The sequence below is a fragment of the Typopeltis vanoorti genome, chromosome 9 (assembly GCF_054136105.1).
Source record: "Typopeltis vanoorti isolate ZY-2024b chromosome 9, IOZ_Tvanoo_1.0, whole genome shotgun sequence".
NCBI lineage: Eukaryota > Metazoa > Arthropoda > Arachnida > Uropygi > Thelyphonidae > Typopeltis > Typopeltis vanoorti.
Genome location: NC_143557.1, coordinates 83,891,554 through 83,905,509, shown reverse-complemented (window position 1 = coordinate 83,905,509; position 13,956 = coordinate 83,891,554). Strand labels below are relative to the sequence as shown.

The 13,956-nt window shown below is 35.4% G+C and overlaps 1 protein-coding gene across 1 annotated transcript in view; it reads right to left on the bottom strand.

Annotated features, from left to right (window-relative positions):
- The window catches only part of LOC150103211 (neural-cadherin-like), a 540,895-nt gene that overhangs the window by 446,809 nt on the left and 80,130 nt on the right, over nt 1-13,956 (bottom strand). Inside the window, exon 4 of the mRNA XM_090397648.1 lies at nt 13,176-13,422. Coding sequence (XP_090253774.1) covers nt 13,176-13,422 — 247 coding nt within the window. The remainder of the gene's footprint in view (nt 1-13,175; nt 13,423-13,956) is intronic.

Sequence of the window (13,956 nt, the reverse complement as noted above, 5' to 3'; positions counted from 1 at the left end):
AAATAAATGAAATATGAAGTAGCAACTTGTTTTAATTCATTTAATATTAATTTATTTTATTTAATAATTTGGTCCGGCCCTTGACTGAGACAGAATGATAACTTGACCGCCGAACTAGGAAAGGTTGCCCATGCCTGTAGTAAAGTATCATAGAAATTGTTGACAGTTTCAGTAAATTCAACTGACACCATCGTCTATCAGTTGGTTTTTGAGGTGTAGGACAGCAAATGTAAAAAAAAAATGTTGCTCCTTACTACTGAGCATTTGTTCTGTAAGGACAATTAGTTCTTGTGCCACTTCACTGCCACAAATGGCCTCTCATTCAATCTTCATGATCATGATATGTGCAGCACAGCCTGCTCCTAAGATAAATATTCATGTTCTTGCTTAACTAACGGAAGACATTACTGTTGCCTTTTCTTGTAATGCCAATGAAGCTGGTGTTGCATTTGTTACCACAAATTGCTATAATCTTGTTATTTAATCTATATTTTTCCAATATAGACAGAATGTGATCCACTAATATCTCCAACGTTTCTCCTATGAGATTTTGGAAAAAAACAGGACCATTTTTCACATTTTTTTCTCACGCTCGGAATCTTTTTGAGAATAACTTTTGTATGATGGTAGAGGTGCAATCCACTGATCTAAATAACAACTTTTAGTAAGTTCTATTTTAGATTACAGCAAACATTTCCATTCACCATTTACTTGTTTTGTTATGAAATAAGTTAGTTTGTGGCCTGAACTTTTCCTGCAACTGCTTCCTTGTGCTTCTTTTTAACAGTGCCATGTAATATCTGAACCATCATGTTCAATACAAAATTCGGTTCTACAAACAATGCATTAAACTTTACACTGTTAACATTACTCAGGTTTCATTACATTAAGAAAGGGAATTCTTGTTTCAACATGTCCATGAAACTACATTTCTGCTTGGGCATATCACAACCTATTTTCTACAAACTGAATTTATAATTAATTATTAAACCCAAATAATGTTATGAAGTTTATACCAATATATCAACAACAACAACAAAAAGATAATTCATTTGCATGTGTTCATGGCTTCGGCCATGCTACCACATAAGTTGCCTCTCACAATCATTATAACAACACCTGTGGAAACTATGTGAAAGCCATTTGAATCACATCTGAATTTGATTATAGTAGCATTTATTGGAAGCAAGCTAAGCCTCTTTACTAATATGCAACAAATCACATACTCAGGTTAAAGTTTACAAAAAAAGATGGAAAATGGGACTAACTATTTAAAGAAATGGGACATTTGGTATCCTATTTGCATTTTCTTGGAACAATAGCATCAGTGGCTGAAAAATGAGACAATTTCATTAAAAACGGGAATGTCTGGTCACACTAACTTAATAACAAAAAAAAAGGAGCATTAAACACATTTTGTTTGAGAGATGCATGTTTAACTTACTGCTCAAAGAGTAAATTTATCATCATAATCATCAAATTCCTGCCATGTACCCTCAAGGGGTGTACAGGATATGACAGTACTACATGAAAAAAATTACATTATTACTAACTTCCTATTTACAATTTTCCTCCAAATCAGTCTGTTACTTATCAAGACTCCAACATTATTAGATCTTATATTTCTATCTTCTAAGGCACTTTGTACCTTATCAGTCCACCTACATCTTGGTCTTCCTCTGGGTCGTTTTGCTGCCAACCTGGCAGAGAAAACTTGTTTTGCTAATCTTTCTTCGCCCATTCTGTTTAAGTGACCATACCACATGAGATTAGCTCTGCTAACGCATTTTTGGATGTTGACAATGTCAAGTTCTTTCCTAATATCCTCGTTTTTAATATGATATTGCCATTGATGCCATTTGTTCACGCCTATAATCTTTCTCAGGACTCTCATATCTGCGGTCTCTAGTCTTTGGTCAAGTGTTTTACTTCTGACCCAGCTGTCGGATCCATAAGTTAAAACTGGTTTGAACACTGTCTTGTATACAGCTAATTTAGTGTTGCGACTAATTTCTCTCTTATTCCATATGAATTTATTCAATTGACTTCCCACCATACCAGCTTTGCTGATTCTGTTGTCTATTTCTATATTTAATTTACATTTTCACTAAAAATCGTGCCTAAGTAACTGAAATGTTTCACTTGTTCCACAGGTTCTCCATTCACAACACAGTTGACATTTTCAATGATTCTGCCTATTTTCATTGTCTTTGTCTTTTTATTGCTGACCTTCATACCATATCTATTACAACAGCTATTAAATTTAGTCAGAGAATCTTGCAGACTTCTAGCGGATTTATTTAGAACTATAACATCATCCGCATAAAGCAAAGAGCTGACATTAACATCTCCAATTTTGATATCATGTTTAATACCACTTTCCTTCATAATGTGATCCATATAGATAATGAATAACAGAGGGGATAATGTACATCCTTGTCTCACACCAGATTTAACATTAAACCATCTTCCTGTACGTCCTTCAATTCTAACTGCTGACTTACAACTCAAATAAAGACTAAGTATTGCTTGATATAATGCCCCACTGAGACCATATAACTGTAGTGTATTGAATAGCTTCTCTCTTGGCACCTTGTCATATGCCTTTTCCAGATCTACAAAACTTAAATACAGATCTTTGTTATATTCCCATGATTTCTCAACTATTTGTCGTAAAGTGAAGATCTGATCCTGACAGCCTCTATTTGGCCTGAATCCAGCTTGTTCTTCACCAAGCTTTTTTTCACAATTCTTCTCGACCGTTTCTCAAGTATACTTGCATAGATCTTCCCAGGAACACTCAGTAGGAAAATACCTCTGTAATTCTCACACTGAGTTTTATTTCCCTTTTTATATATGGGTACTATGAGAGCTCTACTCCAATCATCTGGAATTTGTCCCTCTGTCCACGCTTCCTGAACTATGCAGTGCAGCCACTGTAAGACTCTTATACCAACTTACTTCGGCATTTCTGGTCTAATATCATCTATTCCTGTTGCCTTTCCACATTTCAAGCCTTTGATGGCTTTTTCTACTTCAATTACGGATGTGTATTCCTGAAGGTATGCCTGTCGAGTGTTTTTTTTTACCACAATACTATCACTGCTTGTTTCATTTAGCAATTTTTTGAAGTAATTACTGCATACTTCAAGGGTATCTTTTTCTCCAGTTTTCATGTCACCTTTATCATCTCTAATTCCTTTTACAACACTCTTTCCTCCATATCTGAGCTTCAACAACCTCCAGAATATCTTGTCACCCTCTTGATATTTATTTTCTATGTTCTTACCAAAGTCTTCCTATGACTTCTGTTTAGCTAGTTTTACACAGTGTTTAGCTTTCTTACATTTGTCTCTGCATTCCTAAGAGCATAAGCTGACTTATTTGCCAGGAACTTTTTGATATGCTTTCTTCTTTTCCTTCACTGCCTCTTTAACTTCCTGTGTCCACCATGAAGTTCTGATTTTCTATCCTTGCAGACAACGTCACCACATGCCTCTCTGGCTGAATCAATCAATCTTTTCTCCAAGGTTTGGTTCCTGTTCTCAAACAGTTTAATTTTTTCTTCAATAATATTTGTGTATTTTAGTTTACCATTCACATGTGAGAGATGATCAACTTTTATTTCCTTTACAACTTTCTTAAATGTTCTGCTTTTCAAAATGAAATTTAATTTTATCCTGCTCAAGACGAAATATTGATTACTTCCAATTTCAAATGTTCTGTACACTCTGGTGTCCTGCACCAGAGAGAAAACTATTGACAATAACATAGTCCATAGATGGCAAACCTATGGCACGGGTGCCAGAGGTGGCAAGTCCGAGAATTTTGCTGGCACATCAACGATTTACAGGCGATATCCTTTTATACGCATATAAAAGGAGCTTCCAATCTCCAAGGTTTGGTTCCTGTTCTCAAACACTTTCATTTTTTCTTCAATAATCTTTGTGTATTTTAGTCTACAGTTCACATCTGAGAGCTGCTCAACTTTTATTCGCTTTAAAACTTTCTTAAATGTTCTGCTTTTCAAAATGAAATTCAATTTTATCCTGCCCTAGATTAAATAGTAATATCTTCCAATTTCAAATCCTCTGTACACTCTGGTGTCCTGCACCAGGGAGAAAACATCACTATTGACAATAACATAGTCCATAGATGGCGAACCTATGGCAAGTCCGTGAATTTTGCTGGCACATCAACGATTTACAGGTGATATCCTTTTATACGTTTATAAATTATTCAAATCCCCCCCTTTTTTTTTAAAATTGTTACAATATGTACAAGTTAAATTTTGTTTTACACGAGAGAGCAGCTATGAAGACGTGCATATGATTGGTGCGGTATTAACAAAAGATCGCGCGACCCAAAAACAACCGACCATTGTTGAGTTGAAATGCTAATTCTCTTCAACCTTATTCCATAACATCTGAAACTGTCATAACATTCACAATATATTTCTTAGTTTTAACACATTCACGACAAAGTGTCGTTTAACATTCTGGCAGAACTTCTCAATACGGGCAGGCTCAACTCACACAAAGTTTCAACCATTCGTTGAATTTTATTGCTGCTTGTTTCCGTTTGACTGGCAGACGAACTCACACATGCATTATATGGCATGTTTCAATTTGTGGTAGAATTTTATTTGAAGTTAGCCTTTGTGATCTGTCATAATGTCATTGAGAATTTGAAATGCAATAAAACAAACACTTATTTCATGTAATTGAAAAATTGGACAATAGTTTTTAGTTAGATATGTGTTTCAGGTGAAATACATGGTTTTGCTTGAATCTATACAACATAGTTTCTGTGAAAGGGAACATGTGATTCATTAGTTAGCGCTGTTTATGCCAGCTTTTCTAATTGCACGATTTGTTGAGAAATATATTACACAGACTGCAAAAGCCTCTGTACCTTATTCAGGAATACAATAAAAGTACTTGTTTTTCTTGTATCTGCAGTATAATGGCTGTTGGGGAGGGCGTGTTGTTAACGCTAGGGAGAGAGTTACTATCGCCTCGACTTGAACGTGTTCAAACATTTTTCATGTGTGAGGTGTATATGCAAAACGTTTTAATGTCTTTGTTCGTAAAGTAAAATCAGGGGGTGCGAGTTATATTTGAGTAAATAAGGTAAGTGTTTTGCCGACAAGTTGACATTATTCTGCTGCTTCCCCTGCTCAGCTGACTTCTATGGTGAGTTACATATATATTTTTCCCATTACCATTTTTTTTTTTTTAAAAACCAACATCATTATAATCAATTTAATAATACAATAATCAGTTTTACACTGAATAATATTATAAATTTATATATAAATAAATATTATAAATTAAAAATTTATAAATAAATAAATAAATAGTTACATTAATTTCATCATCATCAAATTCCTGCCATGTACCCTCAAGGGATGTACAGGATTTGATAGTACTACATGAAAAATTTACATCATTACCAACTTCCTATTTACAATTTTCCTCCAAATCAGTTTGTTACTTATCAAGACTCCAACATTATCAGATCTTATATTTCTATTGTCTAAGGCACTTTGTACAGTATCAATTCACCAATATCTTGGTCTTCCTCTGGATTGTTTTCCTGCCAACCTGGCAGAGAACAGTTGTTTTGCTAATCTTTCCTCGTTCATTCTGTTTAACTTATCATACTACCTGAGAATAGCTCTGCTAATGCATTCTTGGATGCTGACAATGTCAAGTTCTTTCCTAATATCCTCGTTTTTAATATGATATTGCCATTGATGCCATCTGTTCACGCCTATAATCTTTCTCAGGACTCTGATATCTGCGGTCTCTAGTCTTTGGTAAAGTGTTTTACTTCTGACCCAGCTCTCAGATCCATAAATTAAAACTGGTTTGAACACTGCCTTGTATACAGCTAATTTAGTTTTCCAACTAATTTCTCTCTTATTCCATATGTATTTATTCAATTGACTTCCTACCATACCAGCTTTGTTGATTTTGTTGTCTATTTCTATATTTAATTTACCATCTTCACTAAAAATCGTGCCTAAGTAGCTGAAATGTTTTACTTGTTCCACAGGTTCTCCATTTACAACACAGTTCACATTTTCAATCATTCTGCGTATTTTCATTGTCTGTCTTTTTATTGCTGACCTTCATACTATATCTATTACAATAGTTATTCAATTTAGTCAGTGAATCTTGCAGACTAGTAGCGGATTTATTTAGAAGTATAACATCGTCCACATAAAGCAAAGAGCTGACATTAACATCTCCAATTTTGATATCATGTTTAATACCACTTTCCTTCATAATGTGATTCATATAGATAATGAATAACAGAGGGGATAATGCACATTCTTGTCTCACACCAGATTTAACATTAAACCATTTTCCTGTATTTCCTTCAATTCTAACTGCTAACTAACAACTCAAATAAAAACTAAGTATTGCTTGATATAATGCCTCACTGACACCATATAACTGTAGCATATTGAATGGCTTCTCTCTTGGCAATTTGTCATATGCCTTTTCCAAATCGACAAAACTTAAATACAGATCTTTGTTATATTCCCATGATTTCTCAACTATTTGTCGTAAAGTGAAGATCTGATCCTGACAGCCTCTAGTTGGCCTGAATCCACCTTGTTCTTCACCAAGCTTTTCTTCCACAATTCCTCTCAACCGTTTCTCAATTATGCTTGCATATATCTTACCAGGAATACTCAGTAGAGATATACCTCTGTAATTGTCACATTCAGTTTTATTTCCCTTTTTATATATGGGTACTATGAGAGCTCTATTCCAATCATCGGGAATTTGTCCCTCTGTCAAGACATTCTGAACTATGCAGTGCCGCCACTGTAAGACTTTTATACCACCATACTTCAGCATTTCTGGTTGAATATCATCTACTCCTGCTGCCTTTCCACATTTCAAGCCTTTGATGGCTTTTTCTACTTCAAGTATGGATATGTATTCCTGAATGCATGTCTGGTCAGTGTTTTTTTATCACTGAGCTGTCAACACTGTTTGTTTCATTAGCAGTTTTTCAAAGTAATTACTCCATACTTCAAGGATATCTTTTTCTCCCGTTTTCATGTCACCTTTATCATCTCTAACTCCTTTTACAGCACTCTTTCCTTCATTCCTAAGTTTTTTCAACAACCTCCAGAATATTTTGCCACCTTCTTGATATTTATTTTCTATATTCTTGCCAAAGTCCTCCCATGACTTTTGTTTTAGCTAGTTTTACACACTGTTTAGCTTTCTTACTTTTGTCTCTGTATTCTGTAAGAGTAAAAGCCGACTTATTTCCCAGGAACTTTTGATATGCTTTCTTCTTTTCCTTCACTACCTCTTTAGCTTCCTGTGTCCACCATGAAGTTCTAATTTTTCTATCCTTGCAGATAACTTCACCGCATGTCTCTCTAGCTAAATCAATCAGGGTTTTCTTCAAGGCTTGCCACTGAATCTCCAAGGTTTGGTTGTTGTTCTCAAACTCATTTTCTTTTCAATAATCTTTGTGTATTTTAGTCTAAAGTTCACATCTGAGAGACGCTCAGCTTTCATTCATTTTAAACTTACATGTTATTCTTTTCAATATGAAATTCAATTTTATCCCGCTCAAGACTAAATAGTGATCACTTCCAATTTCAAATTCTCTGTACACTCTGGTGTTCTGCACCAGGGAGAAAACATCACTATCAACAATAACATAGTCAATGCGACTTTTCTTATTCCTAGCCTCTTCTCTCCATGTGAATTTGTGCACATTTTTATGTTGGAACATGGTGTTAGTAATAACCAATCCATGTCCTGAGCAAAAATCCAACAGATATTTGCCATTATTATTAGCTTTGCACTTTTCTCCAAATTTTCCCAAAATATTTTTGTATGTCTGACAATCATTTCCTACTCTGCTATTTAGATCCCCAACAAGGACCAACTTTTCCTTTTTCATTGTGTCAGTTGCTTTCTCTAAATCCTCAAAAAATTCCTCCACTTCTACCTTAGTAGAACCTTCTGTGGGATCATAGGCAGAAATAAGTCTCATTGTCCAGTTCCCCATTCTGATATCTGCCCACATCACATTTAGTGTTGAATACTATGGCTTCTCATTCTTTTCCTTAATTGTCATGACTTGAATCTAACATTTTGTATTTATTGCTCAGAAAGATCTCACCAGTTTTTGCCTTTTTTGTTTCAGCCCCCCTATTATGTCGATCTAGTACTTATCTAATTCCTCAGCTAGCTCCATTTCTTTGCCATTCAGGCTTCTTATGTTGATAGTAAGAATCTTTAACTCTGGTAATGTTGAGGTGGGGTATGTTTTCAGTTTTGTTCCAGTAGCTGACTTTTTGCTGTTTGCCCTGGTTCCCTGGCGACACCTCCAGCCGGAATGGAATTCTGTCATGTTGTACCATCAATTTGTATTTTGGTTTAAGTCAATAAGAATACAATTTGGTCAGCTAAATCCCAAATTTCAGCCTATCCTCGTTCATTCAGTATCCAGGTTATTCCCTAACAGGGTGCACCACGAGAAGGTGAGGATTGGACATTAAGTCAGAAGCCCTGGTGTAAAGGCTATGTGGAGGTCTCCTCTCAGTTATACAGCTTTGACCCTTAAGCACCCCGTAAATTGGTATTTGAGCGAAATATTTTAATTATAAAAATGAATTTCACGATTTTGTAAACTAATCTGACTATGCAATTTATTGCATTTTTTTAATTTTAGTAAATTAAAAATTTCATTAATAATATTACTTTATAACATACAAAAATTACTCTCATTCTGATATCATTTCTCTATAAGAATTGAATGCTTTAAGAGGTACTACTGTGATTGGTATTCCATCTATTGCTCTTAGCAGTTTTTCAAAATGTTACTGAGATGATATTTCTAAAAGGATATCATGAGAAAGTAGTTTAATTGTTTTGCAAGATCCTGCCAGTGATTCTAAAATCTTTTGAATAGAGAAGGGTGATCTACTGGCTTTTCACCTGTTGCTGGATGATGAGAAACATTGGTATATTTATGATGGCATCACATCTTGTTTCTTACTTCCATTATCACATAACGTATCTATTGTACAGTACTTGTACAGATCTTTTGTTTACCACCAGAGTTCCCCAACCACTATAGAGCTACACACAGATGCCTACTCACTGGCAAACAATAACTGCACTTGAGAGTGGAATGCCAGAGCTACTCCAAATGCTATATCAGCACCACAACAAGCCTTGGCCCCTGTTACCAGACCAAGGGAGAAGAGACAATGCAACACCATTAATCCTTGCAGGCAAGCCCAGAAGCCAACTGATCCTGGCCAGGCCATCCAGGACTGACATGCTGAAGCAGAAGCCAAAGTCATGCAAGACTACCAGGATCCCCCTTTCTGGATGTTAATGGATCGTACCACGCAGCAAACTGCCATTTGATCCCAGTGATTGTGGTGATCTGGAAAACAGGATAGCAAAAAACTCAGGAAAAGCAGAGAGAAGACTAAGGGAATGAAAACAAAGAATAATGGGAAGAGCAAAAAGAGCCAAGTCCCATCACTGGGGGTCTCCTTCACCACGAACAGGTGTCCCATGAAAAGGGGCATAGTGTGAATCCAAACAGAAATATGCATGGGGAAACAAAGTAGTAATAGGCAAGTAACTATAGGAAATATGCTCGCAAAGTCTTGTATCCCACACGACATGCCATTATTCTTTAATATTTCTCCAATTATGGCCATGAAAGGCATCAAACAATACAATATTATTGCAATCACAAAACAACAAAAACCTCACAAAAACATCAACATATACCCTATCAACATTTGTGGCTTTAAACTACGTGCAACCAACGGCCTGCAAAAGGGTTGGTGATGCACTATATATAGCCCATCTCAGCTAAGTCAACCCCTTCCTTCTCATAGTGTAGCCATTTCCACAAATGGAATACTAGCAAGTCTAGTACACAGAGTGAAAGCTGGTAGTCAAATAAAAAGACAATGCTCTTATAGATAATATATCAATATGGGATGAAGATAAAAGAAAACACTAAAAACCTCCTACAGGTGCCCACCTAGATTATATGGTCTTCCAAAAGTACATAAGCCAAGAATTCCATTAAGACCTGTTGTAAACAGTATAGGTTGTCCCACTTACAAAATTTCAGTCAAATTTACTCGCTTCTTCAACTAGAAGAACTGCCATGTATATAAAAAATTCTTTGGATTTCAGAAATAAAATTTCCGATCTTCATCTAGACGATTCGAAGATGATTAGTCTAAATGTTTCTCTATTTATGAATGTTCCGTTAGCAGACAGCATTGAATTATTGTACCAAGAATTTCCTCCAGGCATAGTCAAATTATGTGAATTTGTAATAAAGTTCGGTTATTTTTCCTTCAAAAACCAGTTATATCAACAAATCGAAGAAACAGCAATGGGTAATCCTATATCTCCTACTATTGCCAACTACTTCATGGAGCACTTCGAACAACATATTTTTGACAACATTTCACCCGGACCCAACCTTTGGTTCAGATATGTGGACGATTTTTTGCCATATGGAAGGGAACTTTGGAAGAATTACAACAGTTTCTCTCAAAAATAAATGCACTTCATCCAAGATCCAGTTCACCCTAGAAGTAAATAAGCAGTTAGCCTTTCTAGACCTCTTAATTCTTCGCTAACCTACAATTCACAATCAAAAGGCAGGTACTATAAAAACATTGGTTCATAGAGCCCACTCCTTTTGTTCTTCAGAAGAACCATTACTAAAAGAATTACAATATATTAATTCCTCCTCCTTATCCAATGGTTATAAGAATTCCTTTATAAAAAGAGCTTTAAGTAGTCATGCTTCAGCATCTTCTTCAAATACAGAAGAAACAATGCATATACCTATCCCCTATGTGCAAGGCAATAGCGAACGCATGGCTAAAGTGTTAAAATCACTAAATATTTGTGTTCCCTTTCGACCCATCAGAAAAATCTCTACATTCCTCACGTCTCCAAAGGACAAGCTCCCACATCTCAGCTATCCAGGTGTCTATCAGATTCCCTGCTCTTGTGGGTTATCATATTTCGGACAATCTTCCTGTTTGTCCGAACTTGCAGAACACGCCATCAACACTAGACATAGAGTTCATTGGAAAAAGACAAGTCATTCCCAAAAGTCGGTTCCTCATGGAACGGCTTTACAAAGAAACGTGAAAAACATTACTTCACTCCCCTAATCTAAACAGATCCAATGGTCTACATCATTCCCCCCTTGTCGGAGATAGTGCTCTATAAATCAGCAAATCTTCCCTAACTTTTGTAATTGTATACACATATATATAAAAAAAAATATTTTAATTTTGGAAGCTTCACAACATAAAATTGAGGTCACAACCCCGACCAATAGGAGACAACAGAAACACCTCTAAAGCAGAAGCACTCACCCGACCTGACATAGCTTCCACTTTCCCAATGTGTTCAGATGACGACCACGAATAGTCGAAACGGTCCACACCCCGTCAACCACCTTTCCCCTTCCCCCTCCCTATTTTAAAAAAATTAACCCTTTCATTTTTTCCCCACCCTATATAAAAGTATATGTTTCTACATATTACGAAAAAACCCGGGTTTTTCTAACTTATTCTACCATACTGCCTACCCCCCCCCCCACACACACACTCTGCAGTTTTCGACATCGCAGACTGAGGAAAAGCCACAACACCCAGAAAAAGGTATGTGCAATTTTCTATTCCTTAGGCTACATATACTTTTTAGTACATCTACACTCATAATGCCCTAAGAATCCATGAGTAAATAGCCAATGACATTTAAACAGGGGTACTCCTAAACTGAAGCAGGCAAAATAGCTGTAATCATAATAGTTTATAAAGAGGAGTAACATGGGAGTTTTCCCAGAAATAATATACATAAAATATTTTAATTTTTTGGAAATAAATTTAGGAAACCTAGGTGGTACTTTGTGAATATATGTCATTGTTTAATTAGCCTTTGTACTTGTACTGATGATGCCTGCCCTGTGATACTCAGGCGAAAATTCTACTAATAAAGAATAGTTTACGCGAGTTAATTCCGTTATTATAATAGTAAGTAAAGTGCTCTTGATATGGTTGACATAGATTAGATATATGGGCCAAAGAATGTATGAATGAATGGGGAATCATTATTTTCATATTTAAAGGAAACAAATTTTTGTCAATTTTAACCAACTTAATTGACTTTTACTGTTTAAATGTAATAAAGGAATGATCATCACAGCTTTGTCATCAGGTGGAGAAGAACATATATAGGTTATTTTCTATCTAGATCTTTGAATGGAGAGTAGTCGAGTTTAAAGCAATCTATTTCAAGGACCGATTAAAGGACTTTGTTAGAGAAGAGCTAAATGGAAATCCATGACTATTCTTTTTTATGATGTACATTTAACTCAGCCTGAATGCTTTGCATGTTCAAAATTATCAGAATCCCTGGAGGAAGAATAGTAATATTACATAACAGAAAGTTGTGATATCTGTGTGATGAGGATTTCTTATGTGTCAGCATTTGAAGATTTCAAATGCTAACCTGGAGAGGCCTCTGCCATCACTACTTTCTCTGGTCAATAGTGAACTACATTTAGACTCACATTATCTGGAAGAAAAGCAGAGCTAATGCTTAATAAAGTAATTTTCAACAGAGCATTTAGTTTTAAAAAATAAAGAAAAATTAACTTGAATTTAAAATTTTTCCATCCACCAACTCTCTTCTGGCTAGATATTTTTAAATTAAACTTGATATTCTGGCAAATTTAGTAAAATGTAGCAGGTCTCCTCAATTTAAAACAGGACAATTTTTAGTGTAAAATGATACTAAATTATATATTATACATGAAAATGTAAATTGTCTACAGTACATAAGACAAAAAAATGAATGAATCAACATAAGAATGATACTGCAAAGCAAGCAAGTGCGCGCACGCACACAATCTTGAACTATTCCAAACCATGTTTTTTAACTGGCAAAAAAAAAATATTATAGCATTTTACAGTGGTTGAAAAACTTAACCTTTCATTAATAAAATCAGCAGTTTTTGTTTAAAGTGGACAAATAATTTGTTACTGTAAAGAAATAATGCATCTTTGTGGAGAGTGGAAAGGAGAGACATGCAAAAGTAAATGAGCTGTAATAAATAATTCTTACTCTGAATCTTTTTTCTGGTTTTCTGGGATAGTAGTAGAATATCTTTCCATATAGAACTGAGGGGGCCTCCGTCCACCGATAATTGAGAGCCTTTTCTCACCTGTAGATTGGTACTGCCCATTTACTAATGGGCCACTGTGATCTTCAGCCTTAACATAGAGTACATATTCTTTGTCTAACATAAATGGTTCTGCACTTACAGTACGTACTTCTCCAGATCTCTCATCAACTTCAAATTTACCTACAGCTATAGGAAAAAATGGCTTCTTTACCCAAATATAAATTTCAGGACGTTGTAAAGCGCATAATTAGCTCTATAATTAATTATGAATTTATATGTTTTCATTTTAAGAATTTCTAATAAAAACATACCACCAACACAATCAATAAATATCAACATTAGATACTTCCTAAGTTAAGAACCTTCCCACCCCATGACCCAGCAAATATTAAGAAGGTACTTTTTTCTACTGTCAAGTGTTTTGTAACATGTCTGGTGTGACTGCTCAAGTGTTGACCATTTATTGACACATCTCAAGACTTGTTTCACTTGCATTTCGTACAGAAAGTCCTTACTGTCATTCACAACAAGAAATGCAAGGGAAGAAAGCATACTATCTTAATCCAGCTGTCTGAAAGCCGCTCCCTTAGGATAAATTTCACCATATTGGAATAATGTAGTAGATCTGTGTCAGGCTCTTAGAAGCAGGAATGCAGCTGTCACTAATTTCACAGAGAAGAATGATCTAGATCAGTGAATGCAGTCATGATACATCACACA